The 17,922-nt window shown below is 46.1% G+C and overlaps 4 protein-coding genes across 4 annotated transcripts; all 4 read left to right on the forward strand.

The window, feature by feature from the left end:
• The first annotated feature begins 1,822 nt into the window (after positions 1–1,822).
• LOC136533448 (small ribosomal subunit protein eS10z-like) lies at positions 1,823–4,474 on the forward strand. Its single transcript, XM_066525997.1, has 5 exons — positions 1,823–2,261; positions 2,360–2,408; positions 2,866–3,148; positions 3,596–3,731; positions 4,143–4,474. Exons 1-5 carry the CDS (start codon positions 2,259–2,261, stop codon positions 4,209–4,211), a joined length of 540 nt encoding a protein of 179 aa, XP_066382094.1. The 5' UTR covers positions 1,823–2,258; the 3' UTR covers positions 4,212–4,474.
• Positions 4,475–5,063: 589 nt separating this feature from the next.
• LOC136533447 (uncharacterized) lies at positions 5,064–8,315 on the forward strand. Its single transcript, XM_066525996.1, has 5 exons — positions 5,064–5,507; positions 5,615–5,834; positions 6,408–6,476; positions 6,841–6,973; positions 7,070–8,315. Exons 1-5 carry the CDS (start codon positions 5,234–5,236, stop codon positions 8,045–8,047), a joined length of 1,674 nt encoding a protein of 557 aa, XP_066382093.1. The 5' UTR covers positions 5,064–5,233; the 3' UTR covers positions 8,048–8,315.
• A 1,225-nt stretch (positions 8,316–9,540) lies between these two features.
• Positions 9,541–11,969, forward strand: LOC136533445 (ubiquitin-fold modifier 1). Its single transcript, XM_066525994.1, has 4 exons — positions 9,541–9,753; positions 9,901–9,998; positions 11,067–11,099; positions 11,761–11,969. The coding sequence occupies exons 1-4, from the start codon at positions 9,671–9,673 to the stop codon at positions 11,841–11,843; spliced, it is 297 nt and encodes a 98-aa protein (XP_066382091.1). The 5' UTR covers positions 9,541–9,670; the 3' UTR covers positions 11,844–11,969.
• Positions 11,970–12,328: 359 nt separating this feature from the next.
• Positions 12,329–17,178, forward strand: LOC136533444 (plasma membrane ATPase-like). The gene is made up of 12 exons (XM_066525993.1): positions 12,329–12,785; positions 12,956–13,075; positions 13,359–14,483; positions 14,577–14,681; positions 14,782–14,926; positions 15,003–15,167; positions 15,259–15,497; positions 15,588–15,620; positions 15,718–15,799; positions 15,922–16,082; positions 16,199–16,372; positions 16,461–17,178. The coding sequence occupies exons 1-12, from the start codon at positions 12,726–12,728 to the stop codon at positions 16,911–16,913; spliced, it is 2,862 nt and encodes a 953-aa protein (XP_066382090.1). The 5' UTR covers positions 12,329–12,725; the 3' UTR covers positions 16,914–17,178.
• Positions 17,179–17,922: the final 744 nt, after the last annotated feature.

A 17,922-nucleotide genomic window follows, 5' to 3' on the forward strand; every position in this document is an offset into this window, starting at 1 on the left:
TGGACCTGCTTCATGGAATCAAAGTTTTGAACTAAACAATATATGGGCCGGCTGGCTCTGATTTGATGTAGCTAGCTAGCTAGCTGCTATAAGGTCTTGCATTGGCAGTTTATTTCTTCTTTCTTTCATATGAAATAATGTACTAGACAGACATATATTCAACTTGTTCGCTTATTAGTTTCAGCCAGGGCTTATCAACCAGCCAATAGTGTTTTTCTCTCACAACAAACCAGCAACAGCCGGGCTTATCAGCCTAGAAATCAACCAGCGAACAGGTTGATTGTTCCTCGCTCATGAACATGGAGGTCTGCGGCCGTGAGGTACTCATCAACCGGTCAAGTTTTGGTTGCCTTGTCCAAGCCTCCTAGCATGCATGTCTCCTCTACTTTTCCTCTTTGCTCCTTGACGAGGAGCAAAGTTGATTTGAAGAAGCAAAGCAAAGCAGACGGTTGAATGAATCAAACAACCATCTTTCAGTCTTCACAGCGTTACTTTTGCCAATCATCATACATATAACATATATAGGCCCACGTACGACTAAACCAACCTAAGCAGCAGCACTCTCCTAGCTAGCTCTGAATCTGAACTCTGAAAATGTATCACGCTCGGTCGGTCACACGGCCAAAATTTTCTTCCCTCGCTCCGCGTAGCAGAAGCTGTATCAGATTCAGAGTAACGTCACTGTCGGCTCCACTGTAGTCTGTGCGACTGTACTCGCTTATCTGAAGAGGCCCGTGCAAGTTGTCAAGGAGATGAGGATGCCCGGGGGCACTTGGAGCTGCCACTGCCATTACGAGCTTGCAACTAGTTGCTGTGGTCCATGCCGGCCGACTTGTGCAGCTATGACAGATGTTGCAACTAGGTGGTGTGGTGTGGTCCGTTCGGCTGTCCTCTTCCAGTCATGCAGTCACTGTATCCCAGCCATGTCGCGAGGTCGGTGCCTCCCTTTCGCGTCGTGTGGCCGATGTCTCCCTTCCGCGTCGTGCAGCCACCGCCGCCACTGGGCCCCTGCCTCCGGTAAACTCCTCACGCCGACGAGCCTCCATTCTCCTAAGCGGTAAGGAGATGTTACGCTGCGCTGAAAGCGCATGTTGCAAGCATATGTTTCAATTTGTTTCGTATGTTTCAAAAGTATGTTGCAGTTGCTTCATGCACATGTTATATGGCAAGTGTTTTAGATGAATGTTGCAAGTGTATTGTTCTAAATGTTTCAGCTGTTTCAGACGTATGTTTGCATGTGTTTTATCTAGGCATTGCATATGGTTCACACAATGTTGCAAGTGTTTCATCCGGATGTTGTACATGTTTCACACATATGTTGCAAGTGTTTCATCTGAATGTTGTTTTGTAATGGCTACACACATGTTTTTTCTGATGTTTCAAGCGTATGTTGCAAAGTGTTTCATCTAGATATTGCAAAAGTAGATATAGCGTTGCACATGTTGCAGTGGGACCCATCTATAGTAGCCACCTGCTGCAGTTGCTGGGTCCGCCTGCATGCGTGTGGGTGTGGAGGGGGTGCCACGGTACCGACGCGGGATATGGAGCGGCGCGAGCCATGTTGCTAGCGCGGGACACGGTGCCGGCGCAGGACACGGAGCGACACGGGCCCCACGTGAAGCAGACACAACAGGCGCGGGCGTCCGGACGCTAGCCCCGTCCGAACGTCCGGTAGACTGGCCCTTTTTTCATGCACTTCCTATATCTCAAGGTGTCTGATTTTTGTTGTTGTTCAAGCAACATGCATATAATTTTTATTTTTGTTTGACTATATAGAAAAAAATAAGAATAATCTTTCGTGAGTTGTCCTTTTAAATGTACTAATTGGTTGTGCAAAAGTTTTGCTTAAAATTTTGAAAATTTCGGACATATGAAATATAGCAATTCTTTTCTCAATAATTTCACAGGTCCAACCCCAATGCTTAATCCAGCAGTAAGTCTCAATAATTTCTCACATATAGAAAAAGGAAATAGACTAATTTTGCATAAAGAAAAGGGCCCATAATGATTTCGCAGGCCCAACGTCTAGTCCAGCTTACTAGTACATCTTATGAAAATGGGCTGAATTCTCCATCTAAAAGAAAAGGGCTCATAAGGAAGAGACCCGTGCGGCCCAGGTCCACCTCTCCGTATATATCGACTCGCCACACAGCTAGGGTTTTCTCTCCACGCAGCGCGCCACCTCTCCTCGATCCCCAACACCCCAGCAGCCGTCGGCGCCGCCGTCGTTACCCGCTCCGTCCTACGCCGTCGCGACCATGGTGAGCGCTTCTCAACGAATCTACATCTGTTGGTTTATTACCAATGCGTCTGCTGCGCCCGCGTCTTCTAAAGCGATTTTCCACCCCCTCTGTCGCAGATCATCTCCAAGAAGAACCGCCGCGAGATCTGCAAGTACCTCTTCCATGGTGAGCTCCTTCTCCCTTTTCGGTCCCCTAGGCGCGCCCAATATGTTATGCAGATTGCCATTCCCATTTGCGATTAGTTCATTAGATTTAGATGACTGCTGTTGTTAGATTTTTCCCAACCGATGGGTTCTCAATTCTCAGCAGCAGGGTTCTTGCACCCAGTAGAATGCAAATGAGTAAAATGGGAGCTCTTGATTGCAACCCAATTCCGAAATGCTTGTTTGCTAAGTTTGTGTTTCCTGTAGAGGGCATTGTATTTTTTTGTCTCATCACCAGTGATTCAAACCGAATGAAATACAATTCAAATGTGAATAAATAGTTCTGATGTTAGTTATTTTTATTATCGTCTACCAATTCAGACATTACAAGCATTAGCAATGTTCGGATTATGTATGACCCAAGATTATCCTTGTTTTAGTTTGAGGGTATATGTAAAACTGTGGAACTTATGGTGCAGAGGGGGTCCTGTATGCCAAGAAGGACTACAACCTGGCCAAGCACCCGAAGCTTGATGTGCCCAACTTGGAGGTGATTAAGCTCATGCAGAGCTTCAAATCAAAGGAGTATGTGAGGGAGACCTTCTCCTGGCAGTACTACTACTGGTACCTCACCAACGATGGCATTGAGCACCTCCGCAGCTTCCTCAACCTCCCATCAGAGGTTGTGCCTAATACCCTCAAGAAGTCCTCCAAGCCCCCGTCTCGTCCCTTTGGCTCTGGCCCACCAGGTGACCGCCCCAGGTAAATTTGTGGTCATCCACTCCTTGTGTACATTTATTCTCTGGGAATCTGTTGGTATTTTTGTGTGGAAATATCTGAGTGATACCTATATGGACCCTTTTGTACTTCAACAATAGGTCTGTTATAGTAATATGATGAGATTTCTTTTTTTTTTTACTTGGAAGTTACATTAGAGTCGTTTTGTTTCTAGTTCAGTATCCTGACAGCCAGAATTTGCATATGCAAATTAAACTAATTATTACTGCCTGTTATTTTGAGTCTTTGTGAAATGGACAATCTTTTTGAATTGTTCCTGAGTCCTCACAATTTCATTTCATATATGCACCTAATTTGAAATTGCCATCTGACTTCTACATTCATATTGTAAATTATATCGCATATTCCTGCATTGCTAATGGAATCTCACTGTGAAGCCATGGTTACTGACATATTCTGTTTATTTGACAGGGGTCCCCCTCGTTTTGGGGATGACAGACCTAGGTTTGGGGATAGGGATGGTTACAGAGGAGCTCCACGTGGTGCTCCAGGTGATTTTGGCGGTGAGAAGGGTGGTGCTCCTGCAGAGTTGCAGCCATCATTTAGGGTAAGTTTTAGAAAACAGGTCTCATCTATATGATTTTTGCACATCTGTGTACATTGGTTTCTTAACTTACATTGTCCAGTTCATTTCAGGAAAACAAGTTTAATTTTGCACTAGTAAAACTTTGATACATTAGTTTGTAAATAGTATCCCCTTGAGCCCCTTTGGTATTTCCATGCCATGTTCATGTCTTTGTGCTGGTTTGTAAACTTTAAACTGCCTTTAGAAGTTTTGGTAGTGTGGTTTGCTGTTGGTAGTGTTTTTTTACTTGGTGTATGAAGGTATTAATTTTAATGCGATGTAAATACAACATTTTATCAACATTTGTGGACTGCAAGTGCATTCAGTGTTCTTGCTGCTAATGCAGGCAAATAGCTTGTAAACTGACAGTAATGTTCTCTTTTTCCCCCTCAGGGTAGCAGACCTGGCTTTGGCCGTGGTGGGGGCGGCACTTTCGGTGCTGCTGGATCTTCCATGGAGTGATATATCAACTTGATCTAGCAGGCGCATTGATTCGATGGATAGGCTTACAAGGGGCGTGTCTTCTCGGTTAATCTTTGAACTATGAGAACAATGAGATTTTGTTTTACCGAGCTGTTGCCGTGGCTTGACATGGTTTTGTGATCCTCGTTTTTGTTTAGATGAAATTATTGAAATCAAGCAGCTAGTTATCATTCGATTCGATGGTGCTACTGAACTCGCTGGACATGGGCCTTGTGCTCTATATTGTGACCTGTTTCGATATCTGTCCTCGCTCGACATGGCCTTGCACTCCCTAGCGTGAGCTGAATGCCTGAAATCTTTCAGGTGAAGCGATGTCGTCGGCTGTTGGTGCCGGTGTATGTAGTTGTAGTTCGTCTATAAAACTTATTTTACATGGCAATGTTTCTAAAATGCAACTTGGTGCTTTTTTTTCTAAGTTACTACGAATAAGTGTATAGTGAAATCAAAATATTGTATATTATAGTAAAATCTAAATATCTAGAAAAGCGATAATGTTGATTGAGTATTTATTAATGTTTGTAAAATATAGCAAAAGAACACTTATGATACAACATTTCAAGAAAAAATGTCATTTTCAAATACCCAAACCTGACATGAAAACCAATATGCAACCAAAAAAGTTTGAAATGATTGACACACACAATCAAACAGTCAAATACATAGCAATCCTGGTTTAAGGCACCTATGGAATGCCATTTTTTTTTTCTATTTCCTACATTTTGTCTATGAATATGAATTAATTATTGTAGAATGTCAATAAAATACATGTATTTAAGTTCTTTGGCACCGCCGTTTTCCTGAAAAAAAAATCAAACCAGAAAAAAAAAAAAACTGTCCGCCCGGCGCCCTGTCCTCTTTCCCATTGTGTGCTTGGCAGCTCGACCGACGCGGGCCGCCGATAAACCTCCAGTTAAACCCTAGCATCTCCCCGCGTCGCCGCACACAGCGCCCGTTCGCACGCGCCGTCCCCCTGGACGATCGAGCCACCCACTCCGCCTGGAATGGAGGACGGCCGGGAGGAGCCGCCGCCCGCGGGGAGCGCGGCCGCCAACGCTAGCTCTACCTCCGGTGGCGGCGGCGGCGGCGGGAGCACGGGGTCCCCGTGCGAGGAGTGCGGGGAGCAGCCGTGGAAGTACCGGTGCCCCGGGTGCGGCCGCCTCACCTGCAGCCTTCCCTGTGTGCAGGCCCACAAGCGCCGCACCGCCTGCACGGGCAAGCGCCCCCGCACGGATCCCGTCCCGCTCGCCCGCTTCGACGACAACCAGCTCATCTCCGGTACGCCTCCGTCCCCCTCTTTCTTCTGATCAGTAGTCGACGCTGGCCACCTCTTGAATTGCTCCCTTGTTGTTATCTCCGTGCTGTGCCTGTCGCTGTCGTCAAAGATTACAACTTTCTGGAGGAGGTGAAGCAGGCCCACGAGTCCGCGCACAGGCTCGTCGGCGGCTTCGGCGGCAACTTCGGGGGACGGGGATCCGGCGGCGCCAAGCTGCCCGGATGGCTGTTGTACCTCAGCAAGGCGGCGAAACGCCGGGGCGTCAGTCTCTGCTTCCTCCCCAGGGGCATGGCCAGGAGAGAGCAGAACCGCTCGCGCCACAATTACAGGTGCTTTGTCTTGTTGATTCAGTTTTGACTTGCCATGGGTGTGATGCATTGCTGCTGGAGACGTTCAGCAGGCTTGCTTTGCAATTGTTGAATTGCATGGCATGCGGTTCCTTTCTCATTATTATCTGAAAGGATCTTGGTTCACTTCAAGTATTTGGTGCCCCTAACAGTGCTAGAGAAAAGATGAGATGGAACTTTGATGATAAGTTCATAGAGTTGTCTAGTTACCATTCAGCTTAATATGCGCTAGTTAGGCGATAACAACACAAATACTGCAGCACCTTGAAAACAAATGCTATGTTTCACTCTGTAATCCTCCTACAACTAGTAGCCCCAACATTCTTTACTAAATGAATAGTTAAAGCTGTAATGTCTCATTGTCTGTATCTAGTGCAAACTTATATCGATGTATATTCCACCCTTCTCAGCCATTCTTTCCTACAACAAAAATATATCTCAGCGAGCCATGCTACTTGTATCACCCTTTCTTGCTTCCCTATACTGGACACTTGAATCTCTCCTGGATAGATTATGTCATACGAAAGCTGCTCTAATCTGAATCTCTCTGTGCAGGAAGGATTGCATATACTGGACACTTGAATGGAGATTCAATTCAACTGATGTTGTCCTAACCGATCATGAGTAAGTTTATGATAATCTATCTATCAGTATTCTTCTTCTTCCTCCCAGTGTGCTTTCTTTGCAAATTGGGAACTGTTCAATATGGCGATATCTCATGGCAGAACAAAGCTACCAGTTTCTGCAACAGTTGCTCTTTTTCGTTACAGTCTCATATTTATGATGTTTCTGTCATCCTCAAAGGTCCTGCTGGCACAAATGTTATTATTCTTTCTTTACTTGGTTCCACGAGAAATTGAGTATCAAAATTATTTATATATACTTTCGTAGTAGTTTTCCATGTGAAATAGAAACATATGGTGATTTCAGGACCCTAGTTGCTATCTCCCCCTTTCTTTGTGCGCTGATTTTTATGCATTTTTTTCAGGATAGATGAGCACACAACCTTGCTCTCTCTATTGGAAAAACATCTTAGTCCTGGCCCTTGGAAGGATCAGCTTACACAATATCGGAATACCGAATTGCGTGATCTGAAACTCTTCATTCAAAAGTGTGCCAAGGTATTGTAAATCAAGTTTTCATGCATATGGATGCTTAGTGACTTTTGTTGTACTTTAATTTTCATCATATAATTCTTTAATTTTAATCTGTTGTAGCGATCAGAGTCACCATACCGCCTTCTCAATATAGAAGAACCATTGCGCCCACAACTGAGGGGTATACTTGTTGTCGAGTACCCAACTATCAATGTCTTTCTTCCGTCGGACAATTATGACTTTGAAATCGAGAAAATGGTGAACAGGCTTCCTAAAGATGGAAAAAACCCTGGCAGCACAACTGACGAGCCACCTGTAGAAGGCAGCAAGTTTCATGAGGAGGAAATAGAGGAAGGCGAGTTTTCACCTGAGACGGAGATTATAGATCTCAAGGACTGTGGAACTTCGAATGCCTGTAAAATTTCTCCAGCAGATGTTACAAATGAATCAAAGATACATAACAATGTTGATTCTTCTGTGCTCTCATACCCAGGTTGTCAAGCATTACATGGTCAGCTGAAAGAACTGAATCAATTTGGCAAGATATCACCAAATGGTACCTCTGGGCCTGCAGAAACTAAGTCCCTCATGGAAGTGTGTCCTCTGGATCAGGAGAAGACAAGGGAAAGTGGATTGTGCTCAGAGGGGCACATTTTAGATCTGAAGGGGCATGCAACTTCATATCATGGCAGCATTGCAGAGTCAGAAGGTGCAGCTTTATCTAAGATAGACATCAAGACAACAGATTCTTTAGTACCATCTTCCATCAGCATTGTAGCATCTGATGGTGTGACGGGTCCCCAGCTGGAACACAGTCAACAAAACAAACGGACACCAAGCTCAACTCCTGAAGTGCTGAAAAGGAAATCTTGCATGAAAGTTTATCCACTGGACTTTGACGAGAGACTGTTCCCAGAGGTACCCGACTTGGCCTTTGAGCAAGAGATGATGAATACCTACCCAGAGCTGTTTGAGAATATGGATGTTGATGACTTCTTAAGCTGTGATTTTGCAATGATGAACAGGGTTGAGCCAGTAGAGGTAACGTCTGGGTCACTATGGGACGACTTAGAGGAAGGGGAAATTCCAACATTATGAAGGTATCCGAGGAAAAAAATCTGTGTGGTGCTTTTCCAGGACCATGATGCAACGTAATGGTAGAGCACTCACATGTACCTAGCTGCAACTTGAAACTATGCATCCTCTGTTATTCTTTATAATTTTGTTCAGTTTCTCTGTTGTTATGTACCTGTCAGAGTAGCATAGAGTGTTGGGTGTCAAGGTAGCCTGTATCTCCTTGTTGCAGAAATTTTGGGGTTGTAACTTTGTATCCCTTGTCTGAGTAAGAGATGACGGATAACCCAGAGATGTTGACGATTTCTTAAGCTGCGATTTTACAATGCTGGAATCTCGCCTCCAAGTCGTCCCACAGTAACCAGACATTGCTTCTACCCAGAGCTATTTGGGGATATTTATATTGAAGATTTCTTAAGCTGCTATTTTGCAATGATGAACGGAGATGGATCAATAGAACCAATGTTTGGATTACTGTGCGACGACTTGGAGAGATTCCAACATTTAAGGCGGAAGAATATGATACTTTGGAATTTGTGCCGAGTGCCTGTTTAGTTGCACTTCATTTTGCAAAATTTTTCAAGATTCTCCGTCACATCGAATCTTTAGACGCATGCATGAAGCATTAAATATAAATAAAAAATAAAATTAATTACACAATTTAGATGAAATTCACGAGACGAATCTTTTAAGCCTAATTAGACTATGATTGGACACTAATTGCCAAATAACAACGAAAGTGTTACAGTGTCATCTCGTCAAAATTTTTGCAAACTAAACAAGGCGAGTGGGTAAGCACAACCTGCTGCTGCTGCAGCCTGAAATTGTGCAGCCTCCGTTTTTCTTTATATTTTTCAGTGTATCTGTTTATGTGTACCTGCCAGAGCAGCATATTGAATCAGGCGCCAAGGTAGCGTCCATTCTCCTTGTTGCACTGATTTTGGGGTTGTGACTTTGTATTGCTTGTTACTGAGCTGAACACCAGAATGGACAATTTGAGGTTGCATATGCAGAATACAGTGTTATGCATAATTCATGGTCTACAAAACACACTAAATTTGTTGGGAATAGAGGCTTATCTATCAGATGCTGAACGTGATGTTTTATTAGCATTTATGTTTATGGAAAATGCGTGATCACTGCAAACTCCTTTTTCTGACACCTGAAAAGAACAGAGAATTTAGTCAGATCTAATGACCTACATAGGTATCCACAAATGTACTTTGACATTCTCGCAGGGGAGAAAGCAGCAGTGATATATAATATACTAATAAGAAGAAAAGAACAAGCAAAGCCCCCTTGAAACACGATTTTTTTTCTTCTTCTGTTTCATGTGTTTTTCCTCTGTAAAAATTGAACTGATTTCTAAACAATTTATGTAAAAATTTATCTGTTCTAAAGGGGTCATGGCTCATGGGGAAAGAATCTCCTGAAACGCGCGGCACGCGTGAGTTGTGAGACGCCTCAGAAAAACGCAACCCCTTTTGCTGCAAACAAAAGGGACGCGGGCACGCGACTGGGGCTTCGTCGCTACACAGAGGCAGCGCAGGCCCACTTAACAGAGAGAGAGAGAGAGAGAGAGAGAGAGAGAGCAACATATAGCGCGCGACGCCGCGGCCTCGATCGGAGTCGGAGGCGAACACCCCCATGGCGGCGGCGGGCGGCGGCGCAGGAGGGAAGGTGTCCTTCAAGATCATCCTCACCTCCGACCCCAAGCTCCCTTTCAAAGTGTGAGTACCATCAGCGCCTTCTCTCTCCCTCCCTCGGATCTGATGCCACGGCGATCGATCGATCGCCGTGGCTGTCTGCATGCCTCTGGCTGCTGCTCCCGATCCGTGATTGACCCGACCCCACCCGCCCGCTTTGGGTTCCCGCAGGTTCAGCGTGCCCGAGGCGGCGCCCTTCACCGCGGTGCTCAAGTACGCCGCGGAGGAGTTCAAGGTCCCGCCCCAGACCAGCGCCATCATCACCAACGGTATGCCATCCCTCGCCCCCTCGCGTCATGAGAAATTCTTCACTTGGAAAAATTGATCTCTCGCTCGTACGCGATTCGGATGGTCCTCTCGCCTAGATGCTTCGTTGCCCGGAGAGGATCTACCTGATCATGGTAGCTGATAGCAATTTTACAAGGAACTGTGTGAGCTATATGTTGTTTTCGTTTTAGTTGGGATGATGACATAGTTTTTAATCACCCTGTGCCACTTGAAATGGCCATGATCTACATGTGAAAATTGGTGGGGAAATTTTAGGTTCCTGCGACTATGGAACTCATTTAACTGTGCCTGTGAATTCCACCTGCAGCACGTGCCATCATAAAATGTTGGTTGCCTAGGGTTACATGTTTAGTTAGTTCGTAGATTCGTAGATGGCACAGCTATTTGGGACCTATGGCAAGCTAAATTTTAGACAGCGACTTGTTGCTTGCTGGATGACACGTACGGGACATGTCCAATACCATGTTGCTCAGGAACGGAACCTGTCGCTGCAGTATGTAAGAATGATGCTGCTGGAGCGGTTTTAGTTTTTTGTTTGCCTGATGGGTTTATAAGTTCTAGCAACTATTGTTCCAATCTTTTCCTTGATATGGTTATATTGATCCTGATAATTTAGGCCTCTTGGATCACCCAAATCTTAATTCAGTATAATTGGAAAAATGGAGTGATAAGTCTTGAATTTACCCATCTTCATGTGTTCATCTCATAATGGTAATGAAAACCTCATTTGGTAGCATAAAAAAAGCAGTCCTAGGTTCTACCGGAAAAGAATGTGCTACTCTTTCCAGTGTTGTTTATCTATAAGAATGGTGTGGATAGCTTTCAGCTTTCTGCTTTCTGGCTTTGTTGTTACCTGATGGTGAGCAGTGGCCAGTGGCGTTGTAAAATAGCACTTCTTAATGCAACTATTGTTGGTTATAACCATCAAGTTTGTGACGTGATGTTCTTTAAGTTTTCCTGCCTATTTGCATACAACATCTGATGATAAGTAATCATTCTTGTTTCTCATACACTTTTTGAAATGATTTTGTATTTTTTTTCCTTTGCAGATGGAGTTGGCATCAATCCCCAGCAAAGTGCAGGTACCATTTCAAGATACCGGCATACATTTTTGTTTCAGATCTGTGTTTTTTCCTGCTGTGATGTCCTCATACCTTCCAGAAAGTCACCCTTGCAATACTTTTCCGGCACAAATATGTTGTATAGAAGAATTTGCATCAGCAGACCAGTTTATAATGTTCTGGATTATGTAGCATCGATAGAAACATTTAGTTATATGTGCCTGTTCTGGATCTGTGTTTTTTTTATTGCCATACAATGCACTATTTAAACTGTGCTGACACAGAAGTTGACAGCTGAAATTACGAATAGGAGTGATTGGGAGTGTTACCTCTGCATGTAAGCAGTTGCATCACGTTGAGTTGTTTTTTAGGAAGGGCAAATAGTCAGTCTTGTAAGTTTTATCTAGTGTCATTCTTATGTAATATATCAGCACTAGCACATGCATTAGCAATTCACATGACTTAGCGAACGACATGGCATGACATAGACTTTGCACAAATGTACTGATATGCTGTACTGTTTCTTGTACGAGTCCCTCTGCTGTACTGTTTCTTGGATGAGTCACTATCAGAAAGTCAGTAATTCGCATGACTTGATTTCGCTTGCTGTACCTTTTCTTTTGGACGAGGCTCTCAGGCTCCAGTTTCTGACATGAACTAATGTTATGTTTTTCCTCCCCAGGCAACGTGTTTCTGAAACATGGTTCGGAGTTGCGTCTCATCCCCCGCGACAGAGTTGGCGCTGTGGTTGTGTCTTCCTATTAGAGGATACAAATGCATAATTTATCAAAACTTGAGAGAAATAAAGCTTTCATTGATGTTAGCTCTGCTTGGTTGTACAATGTTATACAAGGATAATAAGTGAATCTAATCGTACATGTCTCCGTTGTATGCTCTTCTGTCGTTGTATGCTCTTCTGTTTGCACTGAGGTTGTTCCGTTGCATTGCATGCTGCCATGGCTCCATCCTCCTCCGAACTCATCGGCCGAGATGTCCACCTTTTCCTGCATAGCGTCCATGCAGCAGGCAACAACACCTCGTCGGTGGCGTTCAAGAGGCCAGCAAGAACTCCCTCTTGTCCATGGCTTCCCGGTGACCTCCTCCCTGGCTCCCTCTTCCTCCGGACGCCCTCTGCGGCTCTGTGACGTTTATGCTGGTGCTTATACTGACCGTTAGAGCTGAAAAGTAGTTCAAGCTAACTGCCTTTGCTGATCAGAAACGGATGTCCGTCCGATATTGAGTCGATTTCACTGTCCATCCCCAACTTGAGTCGATTTTTGTTTGTTACCGCTTTCGTTGGGTTGGACGGGTTTGACCGAAGGGTCCGGCCCCCGTCCGTAACAGACCCGGATCCCCCGTAACGGACCCGAATTGGGTGAGAGGAGGCGGCCTGCCGCAAGAGGCAAGACCTCGTTATTATAAATAAAAAACAGATCTTATTTTCTTTTCTCTCTCGTTGGTTGTTTGCTGTGCTGACTGCTGAGAGGTTTTAAATTGCCGGAGGTTTTAGCCCTAATTGTTTTCGTACGTACGAGAAGGTTTTAGCCAGCCGCCACCGCATATCCATCCCTCTACTGGAGGGGAGATTTCAGCCGCCGGCCACCGTCGTCGTATCTCTCTCTGCTCTGCTGCCGCCCCGCCCAGGGGATGGGGACGGCCACCGACATGCAGACTCTCGATCACATCAAAACAGAGGCGATTGATCTGGTCAGATTGATTTCATCGTCGTTCAATTGAGATTCCACACTTTTTCTTTTTCCTTTCTTTATTTTCAAAATAATCTAGAGCTCGTGGCCGGTGTCGAGATCAGACAAGTGTGTTCTTTGTTCTAATCTAATCTAACACATGCACGTGCATCTGCATCTACTACTTTGCAGGAGAGCATTCCCATGGAAGAGGTGTTTATCACCCTCAGATGCAGTAAGGAAGGTCTTACCTCCGTCGAGGTCCAGCAACGCACCGCTATCTTTGGTCCTAATAAATTGGAAGAAAAAAAGGTCCGTCATATCATATGCAATTCTCATCTCTTTCCTAACTTTTTATTTGTTGTCTGTTCTTTTTTATTTGTTGTTGAAAGCACAACTAGAAGTCATCCTATTTTAATATGTTATATAAAAGTCAGGCGTATTTTATAGATTAGTACTCTTTTTAACGTATTGATTGATAGTCTGGTTGAATATATAATATGTTCCAAAAAAAAAGATTAATCTGCAATATACATACGCATAATTTGGTCGCAAATAAAATAACGGTGTCGTATTTCCTTGGTCGTGTTTGCAGGAAAGCAAGGTGCTGAAGTTCTTAATGTTTATGTGGAACCCACTGTCGTGGGTGATGGAGTTTGCTGCTCTGGTAGCCATTGGGTTTGCCTACGGAGGCGACAGGCCGCCGGACTGGCAAGATTTCGTCGGCATTATCGTGCTCCTTGTCATCAACTCCACCATCTCGTTCATCGAGGAGAACAACGCCGGGAGCGCCGCGGAGGCACTCATGGCCAACCTTGCGCCCAAGACCAAGGTGCTGCGCGACGGCCGGTGGAGCGAGGAGGACGCGGCGGTCCTTGTCCCGGGTGACATTATCAGCATCAAGCTCGGCGACATCATCCCGGCTGACGCGCGCTTGCTCGAGGGCGACGCACTCAAGATTGACCAGTCGGCGCTCACCGGCGAGTGCCTTCCGGTCACCAAGAACCCCGGCGACAGCGTCTACTCGGGCTCCACGTGCAAGCAGGGCGAGATCGAGGCGATCGTCATCGCCACCGGTGTGCACACCTTCTTTGGGAGGGCGGCGCACCTCGTCGACAGCACCAACCAAGTCGGACACTTCCAGCAGGTGCTCAAGGCGATCGGCAACTTCTGCATAGCCACCATCGCCATCGGCATATTCGTCGAGGTCGTCATCATGTACGCGGTCCAGCACCGCCGGTACCGTGAAGGCATCGACAACATCCTCGTGCTTCTGATCGGTGGCATACCGATTGCCATGCCTACCGTGCTCTCCGTCACCATGGCAATCGGCTCTCACAAGCTGTCGCTGCAGGGCGCTATCACCAAGCGTATGACCGCCATCGAGGAGATGGCCGGCATGGATGTGCTTTGCAGTGACAAGACTGGCACGCTCACCCTCAATAAGCTTAGCGTCGACCGCGGCCTTGTTGAGATCTTTGCTGCGGGTGTTGAAAAGGACGATGTTGTCTTGTTCGCCGCCAGGGCATCTAGGGTGGAGAACCAGGACGCAATCGACGCTGCCATGGTTGGCATGCTCGGTGACCCGAAGGAGGCTAGGGACGGCATTGAAGAGGTGCACTTCTTCCCCTTCAACCCCGTCGACAAGCGAACTGCCCTCACATATATTGATCTTGCCGACGGCAGCTGGCACCGTGTCAGCAAGGGCGCTCCTGAACAGGTACATACATTGTCATGGCTTAGTCATCCTCATCTATTTTTTACCCACTGAAAGTTTGATTGTATGATACTCCCATGGTGTGCATGATTGTAGATGCTGGCCCTCTGCAACTGTGGAGATAATGTCAAGAACCTGGTTCACACTGTGATCGACAAGTACGCCGAGCGTGGCCTTCGATCTCTTGCAGTTGCAAGACAGGTATGTTTACTTTTAGACAGAATTGCATTCTTTTCTTGACTTATGAGGGAGTATGTCTTTTTTTTAATTGCGCCTAATGTTTTATCTTGTTTTTGTACAGCGAGTTCCGGAGAAGAGTAAAGAAAGCCTCGGAGAGCCATGGGAGTTCGTGGGCCTGCTCCCTCTCCTGGACCCACCGAGGTCAGATAGTTCTGACACAATCAAGCGTGCACTCGACCTCGGTGTCAACGTGAAGATGATCACGGGTACGTTCCGCATTTGATTGTCTAATAATTCTACTTTTAGGTTCATGCTGACATTCTTTGACATTGGCACCTGCAGGTGATCAGCTCGCCATTGCTAAGGAGACGGGGAGACGGCTAGGGATGGGCACAAACATGCATCCATCATCGGCTCTGCTTGGGAAAAGCAAAAATGAAGCCACTGCTTCGATTCCTGTGGACGACTTGATCGAGAAGGCCGACGGCTTCGCTGGCGTCTTCCCAGGTTTGCATAAACACAGAAGTGCACTGTAGTAACAATTGGTTGGATTATTCACTCAGTATGATATGATATGAATTTGTGCGCTTTGATGCAGAGCACAAGTATGAGATTGTCAAGAAGCTGCAGGAGATGAAGCACATCTGCGGAATGACAGGAGATGGCGTGAACGATGCGCCTGCTTTGAAGAAAGCGGATATCGGAATTGCTGTAGCTGGAGCTACTGATGCAGCACGGAGCGCCTCTGACATTGTGCTTACTCAAGAAGGGCTCAGTGTCATCATCAGCGCTGTGCTCACCAGCAGGGCCATCTTCCAGAGGATGAAGAATTACACTGTAAGCGAGCATTTCTTCTTGCGACGAAATTCACTATGCCTTACGATTGTGACCATAATTAATTCCTTCTCTTGTTTTTTGGCTGGTTAGATATATGCGGTGTCAATCACTATCCGGATTGTGGTAAGTTTTTTTTACCTAGACTTTGCAAAAATCTAGAGACATGTATGGTTTTATATCTGTTTGAAATTCTTATTTACCATGAATCGTGAATGTGCAGCTTGGGTTTCTGCTGATTGCGCTGATATGGAAGTTTGATTTCTCACCATTCATGATTCTGGTCATCGCCATTCTGAACGATGGTAAGTTTGCAGTACAACTTCATTCAGAGGCATACAATACAAAAGAGTTGCATATTGTTTACTAATTCCTACGCATTCAACACTTGTTTTTTTTTCTAAAGAAATATACTGTACGATTTCAGGCACTATCATGACTATCGCAAAGGACATAGTAAAACCGTCGCCACACCCTGATAGCTGGAAGCTGAACGAGATCTTTGTCACCGGAATTGTTTATGGTGCCTACATGGCTGTAATGACCGTGGTGTTCTTCTGGGCTATGAGGAGCACCGACTTCTTCTCTGTAAGCATGCATGCATGCATGCATATTTTCTCCTGCCTTCTCCATGATTACCAACTAATAATCCAAATTTTAGCACGAAAGACAAGGAGATTAATTTATCCATGCTGGCAATGCAGAACACCTTCCACGTGAGGTCTCTGCGTGGCAGCAACGATGAGATGATGTCGGCCCTGTACCTGCAAGTGAGCATCATCAGCCAGGCCCTCATCTTCGTGACGCGGTCGCGCAGCTGGTGCTTCACGGAGCGCCCCGGCTTCTTGCTGTGCGCGGCGTTCGTCGTCGCGCAGATCGTAAGCATCGTCCTTTCACTTCTGATCGAGCAAGCCTGCCAACCATTTATATCGGTCTTGAAATCAAACTGCTTGTGGTTGGTTGCAGGTTGCCACTGTCATTGCAGTGTTCGCGAACTTTGGGTTCGCCCACATCAGAGGGATCGGATGGGGTTGGGCGGGCGTCATCTGGCTCTACAGCCTCGTCACCTTCGTCCCGCTGGACCTGTTCAAGTTCGCCATCCGCTACGTGCTGAGCGGCAGGGCCTGGAACAATCTCCTGCAGAACAAGACGGCCTTCACGACGAAGAAGAACTACGGCAGGGAGAAGCGCGAGGCGCAGTGGGCGACGACGCAGCGCAGCCTGCACGGCCTCGATATCGAGGCGGGCGGCGGGAGCGGCTACGCGGAGGAGCTGCCGGAGATCGCGGAGCAGGCCAAGCGGCGAGCCGAGTTTGCGAGGCTGCGCGAGAAGAACACGCTGAGGGGACACCTCGAGTCGGCGGCCAAGGTCAGGGGCATCGACATCAACGCCGTCAGGACGCCCTTCTACAGCATGTGACCACCGACGTGATCGGTCGAGCGGCCGGCCGGGCGGCGTCGCTTCCGTACGTACTCGCTGCGTGTTTTTAGGAGCGGAACATGCATGAAGCAAGTGTCTTCTCCATAGCTAGTTAGTTAGTTTGGGGTCGGTCAGTGGTCTGGTTTGTTCGTAGTTTGGCTCGCTGGTTGCTTAGTCAGGTTACACGTTTGTTTCTTCCTTTATGGTCTGTTATTAATTGCATTACACTCTCGTCAAGTGGAGACTTCCACGCCTCGTTTCAGAAGTCTATGTGCGTCTTTTATTTATTTATTTATTTATAATATCCTAACTAATTGGGAACTAAGTACCGAGTTACAACGTACTATGCCTGTGAATTCAACGTGTGTTGACATATCGTGTGATGCACTTTCTATTTTCATTTTTTTTATATTGACGCTGAAAACGCTTGTCCATCACTATCTAATAAATGATGGGCACATATATATTGTATGGTAATGTTTTTCTTTTATAAGCACAGCCCATGATTTTGGACGCGCTTGCACAGGCCTGACCACTGTTTCGTCGTACTGTTGTCGTGTCATTCAAATTCCACTGTTTCATCGTTTTGTCGTGTCATTCACCGCTACATAAAATCTTCTGCGCAGCGTTTCACTTTGGAGCTCAAAGGCGGTTGGCCTGGTTGCCCGCCTCGGTTATTCGAGGCGGGGCAGTCAGGCCAGCAACTGTCTCGCTTAATCCTTAACTGAGGCGGGCAATGTACCGTAACCGCCACGGTTAATGCATTAACCGAGGCGGTTGGTCTAAAGCAACCGTCTCGTTTAATGTTTATTAATCGAGGCGTTTGGTCTAAAGCAATCGTCTCGGTTAACAGGCGATTAGCCGATGCGGTTTTCTTATAATGCCCGCCTCGGTTAAGTCTGGGCTATAAATGCAGCCGTACCTATCCTTCTTTCTCACAGCTCCTCCATTTTTTCGGGTTTTGACCTCAAAACCTTAAAAAGTGGCCATTTTCTAGGAGGAGAGGGTT

Source organism: Miscanthus floridulus, unplaced genomic scaffold (genome assembly GCF_019320115.1).
Source record: "Miscanthus floridulus cultivar M001 unplaced genomic scaffold, ASM1932011v1 fs_882_1_2, whole genome shotgun sequence".
NCBI classification, from domain to species: Eukaryota; Viridiplantae; Streptophyta; class Magnoliopsida; order Poales; family Poaceae; genus Miscanthus; species Miscanthus floridulus.

What these genes read in the sequence shown, in the direction of transcription:
- LOC136533448 (XM_066525997.1), top strand. An exon ending in CTGCAAGTACCTCTTCCATG is followed by an intron (nt 2,409 to 2,865) that starts GTGAGCTCCTTC and finishes CTTATGGTGCAG; the next exon opens with AGGGGGTCCTGTATGCCAAG. An exon ending in CCACCAGGTGACCGCCCCAG is followed by an intron (nt 3,149 to 3,595) that starts GTAAATTTGTGG and finishes TTTATTTGACAG; the next exon opens with GGGTCCCCCTCGTTTTGGGG.
- LOC136533447 (XM_066525996.1), top strand. Translation starts at nt 5,234, where the DNA reads ATGGAGGACGGCCGGGAGGAGCCGCCGCCCGCGGGGAGCGCGGCCGCC. An exon ending in CGCTCGCGCCACAATTACAG is followed by an intron (nt 5,835 to 6,407) that starts GTGCTTTGTCTT and finishes CTCTCTGTGCAG; the next exon opens with GAAGGATTGCATATACTGGA. An exon ending in GTTGTCCTAACCGATCATGA is followed by an intron (nt 6,477 to 6,840) that starts GTAAGTTTATGA and finishes CATTTTTTTCAG; the next exon opens with GATAGATGAGCACACAACCT.
- LOC136533445 (XM_066525994.1), top strand. Translation starts at nt 9,671, where the DNA reads ATGGCGGCGGCGGGCGGCGGCGCAGGAGGGAAGGTGTCCTTCAAGATC. An exon ending in CCCAAGCTCCCTTTCAAAGT is followed by an intron (nt 9,754 to 9,900) that starts GTGAGTACCATC and finishes GGGTTCCCGCAG; the next exon opens with GTTCAGCGTGCCCGAGGCGG. An exon ending in CAATCCCCAGCAAAGTGCAG is followed by an intron (nt 11,100 to 11,760) that starts GTACCATTTCAA and finishes TTTCCTCCCCAG; the next exon opens with GCAACGTGTTTCTGAAACAT.
- LOC136533444 (XM_066525993.1), top strand. Translation starts at nt 12,726, where the DNA reads ATGGGGACGGCCACCGACATGCAGACTCTCGATCACATCAAAACAGAG. An exon ending in CTTCGCTGGCGTCTTCCCAG is followed by an intron (nt 15,168 to 15,258) that starts GTTTGCATAAAC and finishes GCTTTGATGCAG; the next exon opens with AGCACAAGTATGAGATTGTC. An exon ending in GGAGCACCGACTTCTTCTCT is followed by an intron (nt 16,083 to 16,198) that starts GTAAGCATGCAT and finishes CTGGCAATGCAG; the next exon opens with AACACCTTCCACGTGAGGTC.